The 4977-nt window shown below is 34.4% G+C and overlaps 1 protein-coding gene across 1 annotated transcript; it reads right to left on the reverse strand.

Annotated features, from left to right (window-relative positions):
* Window positions 1-2666: 2666 nt before the first annotated feature.
* Window positions 2667-4424, reverse strand: LOC134270319 (uncharacterized). Its single transcript, XM_062752542.1, has one exon. It carries the CDS (start codon window positions 4406-4408, stop codon window positions 2750-2752), a length of 1659 nt encoding a protein of 552 aa, XP_062608526.1. The 5' UTR covers window positions 4409-4424; the 3' UTR covers window positions 2667-2749.
* Window positions 4425-4977: the final 553 nt, after the last annotated feature.

A 4977-nucleotide genomic window follows, 5' to 3' on the forward strand; every position in this document is an offset into this window, starting at 1 on the left:
GTATAGGACAGGAATTAATGCATGTAAAAGATACTATAATAACAGTTTTTAAAATGATTTTATGGGGAATGGGGTCTGCTATTGAGGACGAGCGGTACCATGTTGACCCATTTGAGCAATGTTGCCCATAGGCTTTGATATGTAAACTTTTTTCAAGAGAATCGAATTTAAAAGTACAAATTAATTTTATATCTGCTTAATCCAGAGTCTACAAATAAACATATAAAAGATTTAATATGAAACTTATCAGTTTTGATTTAATTTTTTTTGCTTTTTACTTTTCTATTCTTATTTCATTTTTCTTATATCAGGTTAATTTATGTGTTCTGAAATTGGAAAATATACTCCTACTTCCATGAAATTGAAAAAAAATGAACACAAATTTGACCTAGAGTGTAAAACATTACACCAGAAGCCTGATAATTTAGTGAGTAATCCTACAGCATTTTCACAGTAATCTACGGTATTTCTACAGTATGCTACGGTATGCTAGCTCTGTATGGCTACTGTTTCCTACAGACAACTACGGTAAACCCCAGTACATGTATATGCCCGTGTCATGATCAGTAAATAAAGGAGAAAATCTGTCGTCATTTCAGTGTATAAATAATGGACTAACAATTGGTATGAAAAACGTCAGTCAGTATTTGACTCAATGATAAACTGTATTTGCTGACAAGGTCATTGTATCGATCATAGAACTTACGATGACTTTAAACGAGACTGCTGATATTTTTGTTTCGTTAACTTGCTTGTCAATAGTTTACATCGTTTTAGAAATTGTTCATACGTAGAGCATGCTCTTGCGTATCGAATCAACTGAGATAAATATACTCCGTATGCAAGTGATGAAGGTATATTGCTGCATAATTAAGAGAAGTTGACGATAGAAAAGTTAAAGTAATCACGTTTATCATATAGCTTGGTTGTTAGATTACCATGAGTGTCTTTTTCAAGTAAAATATCCAAGAATGAAACAGAAGTGTCGGACTCTGTGGTATCTTTTATCTCGAGCTCATCAGGATATATCGTATCGACGTAAGAATGGAAATTACCATTATTTATTGACAATACGTCGTCGATATATCTAAATGTCGAGTTGAAAGCCACAACAAGTGTTTTCTTCTTTTCACGCAAAATATTTTGCATAAATTCTGCTTCATACGAATATAAAAATAAGTCTGCTAAAACGGAGCGCAATTTGTACCCATGGGAATTCCAATAGACTGTTGAAATACCTGGTCTCCCAAAACCACATAGATATTGTCACTTAGAAACTCAAGCATCTTCTTGATGTCAACTTAAGAGTACTTATGTATGCAATCAGAATATATTTTAACAAAATAATTTTGCAAATAACCCATGACGAGGAATGTAAACTTACGAGTTCCATTTTATTGAAGAAGCAGCTGTCAATGATATCAAAAAGCCTGGATTTTAATTTGTCGTTGGGAATTGTTGTGTATAAAGTTGAAAAGTCGTAAGTTTTTAAGCTGTTGAATTTAGTAAAGTCTTGTGATTTCAAAATGTCCAAAAGTTTTTTAGAATTTTTTAGTATTCACATCTGATTCACACCACTTCTTGAATATATAGTTGCACAGTACTTTTGAAGTTTTTCCTTCACTATTGTCAATAACTTAGGAGTAACGAAAGAGGCGTGGTTGAACATTTACTGGAATCTGCAATGTATCTTTGTTTGTTAGGATTCTTATGAAGTTTTGAAATCCAATCTATATAAGGTAGTTCAAATTCAATTTGGCTCTGTGGAATATTGAAAGTATTCAAAACTGACAGGTGATTTTGAAGAATTTCTTCCTTAAAAAGGGAAGTATGAATATAAGTAAGATTACCACTTCTAGAATTAAATCCAAGTTCTTCTAGAATGCAATTTATATAATGAGCCTTACAAAGGAAGACAATGTGGTTACCTGCTTTGTCAGCAGGAACCAGTACGTACTGATCGTGTAATCTATCTAACTCCCTTTTCACTTCTGGTTTATTGAACACAGAAGGATATATGGTTTTCATATTGCCCCTCAATCTATTAATACGTGGCTTTAACGTGGATCTGATACATTTAATCCATTCTGACAAGGTGTCAATGTCTTCTTTTTCTTATCTTGCCCATCGTCTGGCGGGAGAGCATTTATCTTTCTCAAAGGATTATAATTCAACCCTTCGGACGGCAGTCTCAATGGCTAAGAGTAGCTGTAATATTTCAAATCCAACAAATCCCCCGCCTAAGAAATTCCACGAATTTTCAATTAAGGATATTTTTTTAGCTGGTTTGGTACACGTGAATGTTTATAAGAAAGTCTCCACAAGCACTGGCTACGTTTTCCTTTTTGGCTTTTGATCACTTTCCTACGTGGCGTCATACATTTCATCGCTGAGTAGTTTTGATCAGCAATTCTAGTGCAAAGTAACCAAATACACATCTGACCAAATTTCATAGTGTTTGGCCACGTCGTCAATTTCTTTTTGCATATTATGTTCTCATGCGTTTCTTTTTCCCTTCAGTATTTTTATACTCTAAAGAAAGCATAAAAATGCAAAATGTGCCAAATAGATAGATATTGGTAAGTATTTATTAGATATATACATGTATGTATACTTATCAATCAATGGTTATGGATTTAAAAAAATAACAGACTGATATTGAATAAATAATACATCAGAAAATTGTTATTTTGTTCTTTCTACCCTGACCAATTTTTACAAAGGCATCTTCTAAAAAGCGTGATGTTTACTAATATTTAATTTTTTTCACTTTACCATTGTAATACTCTGCCACAAAAACGTTGTCTCTAGTGTCTACACATAATCCCCATGGAAACTGTAGATCACAGTTATCAATGTAACGGAGGAACTGCCCGTCCTGATCTAGGATGTGGATACAGTTGTTGTAACAGTCCGCTGTCAGGATTTGACTCTGGCTGTCTGTTGTGATACCGACGGGATTAAATGATTCTTCGGAAGTAAAGGGATGACCAGTGTATCTGAATAGGAATTTTCCTACCTGATTAACCACCACTACTGCATAGGCTCCAACGTCAGCCACACAGATATCCAGGTTCCTATTCTCACTAATGTATTTACTGTAAACAGATGAATACAGTGGTTTACCATTACTATCAAACTGAATGGTTTGTTTCTCTGTGCAACCCAAGTAACGGACAACTTTTGATTGTTGATTATCATCCCTGTTCATGGTAACCAGAAGGTCATCAGATGAGGTACTACAGACATAGAGAGGTATCCATCCCTGTAGTCTGATCACTTTTTGTACCTGTTTTTTCTTCATGATATTTACAGTTCTTAGTTCGGGGTCAGTATAAACTAGATATCCACTCATTGTCACTGCTATGTCACGTGGGGCATTCCCTGACTTAGTTTTGATTGATTTCAGTAGCTTGCCCTTTGGGTTGTAGAGTTTCATGATGTTGTCATCTCCACATGTCCAGATTTCTTCATCACGGAGACAGGAAACACTGTGTAGGAGATACCCAGTGTCTATGGTGGTGAGGAGCACTGGTTCATCTAGCAATGGTTTGACTGGAGGACAATATTCAGCTTCAGATGACTTCCGTGTGTAGCCATATTTTTCTGTTGTAATGGACAATTCTGAAAGAGAACCAATTATTTGATGGAGCTGTTCTGTGTTGATATGATGAGGAGAAAAAGTTGGTAATGAAACGTTGACTTTAGGAGGTAAACTTCTGAATAAAGCATTCTTGGATTTGTACTCAGATACTAGGGAGACATCATTGGTGTCCAATATTTTCTTCAGATCATCTATGCATTGTTTTAAATCAGCAGTTATCACTCTTATGTCATTTTCCTGTTCATTCAGAGCAGTCAGGTGTTTCGATTTCATCTCACAAATTTCAGATTTCTTTTTGTGGACAAAAATGTTAATTTCTTTGTGCATGTCTTCTCCTTGATTTGTGACAGCTGTTGTCAGTTTCTCATAATGTTTTTCCAGGTCTGCTTTTTCTATCTGTATCTCTGCTAAAATTTCCTCATATTTAGGGCATACTGAATTTAATAATTCATGAAGATCTTTTTCTATAATCTCTTGTTTTGATTTATTCTCCTCCAGTAAATTCAATAAATTGTGTCCTTTGTGGGTGTTGGATGAAAGACAGAACAAACAGACAGGAACATCACATTTCTTGCAGTGAAGTTCACATGATTTTTCAACATGGGTCTGACATTTTGGATATTTCGGTGTTGTTTTCTTTTGTTTGAATGGTACCACTTTATGTTCTTTAGATAAATCAGAGAGATGCTCCCCTACACAGGCCTTACAGAGTTTAACAAGACAAAAGTCACAGTACATTGGGGGAACAGGAGTCCCACATAGGTCACAGCACAGGACATCTTGGCCGCTGAACCGAGGATCCATTCAGAAAGTTAAAGTAGATTATCTAAAACAGATAAACACTTAAGTGAATCGGAATATTTGATACAGCAACCGAACTACTTATATGTAAAATTAAAGAAATATCGTAAAAACGTTTGATTGCTAAGTAGGGGGTGTTGCAACCACTATTGAAATAATGACCACTATTGAAATGATTATATCAATAGTGGTTGAGAGTGCATTTCAATAGCAAACATAGTTAGTAACCACTATTGAAATACAACCACTATTGAAATAATTATATCAATAGTGGTTGAGAGTGCATTTCAATAACAAACATAGGTAATAACCACTATTGAAATACGACCACTATTGATATAATTATTTCATTAGTGGTTGAGAGCGCATTTCAATAACAAACATGGGTAATCACCACTATTGAAATACGACTACTATTGATATACTATTAATTATTTCAATAGTGGGTGAGATTCATTTCAATAACAATCACAGGTTGCAACCACTATTGAAATAATGTTAGCTTTTGAAATAAAGAGTTTAATATGGATAAAATTATTGATTTCAATAGTGCTTTGAACAATGAATCCAAT

The sequence above is a fragment of the Saccostrea cucullata genome, unplaced genomic scaffold (genome assembly GCF_032062105.1).
Source record: "Saccostrea cucullata isolate Sc308-1 unplaced genomic scaffold, CSIRO_AGI_Scuc_v1 ctg14994, whole genome shotgun sequence".
In the NCBI taxonomy this organism is placed as follows: Eukaryota; Metazoa; Mollusca; class Bivalvia; order Ostreida; family Ostreidae; genus Saccostrea; species Saccostrea cuccullata.

What these genes read in the sequence shown, in the direction of transcription:
- LOC134270319 (XM_062752542.1), bottom strand. Translation starts at nt 4,408, where the DNA reads ATGGATCCTCGGTTCAGCGGCCAAGATGTCCTGTGCTGTGACCTATGT.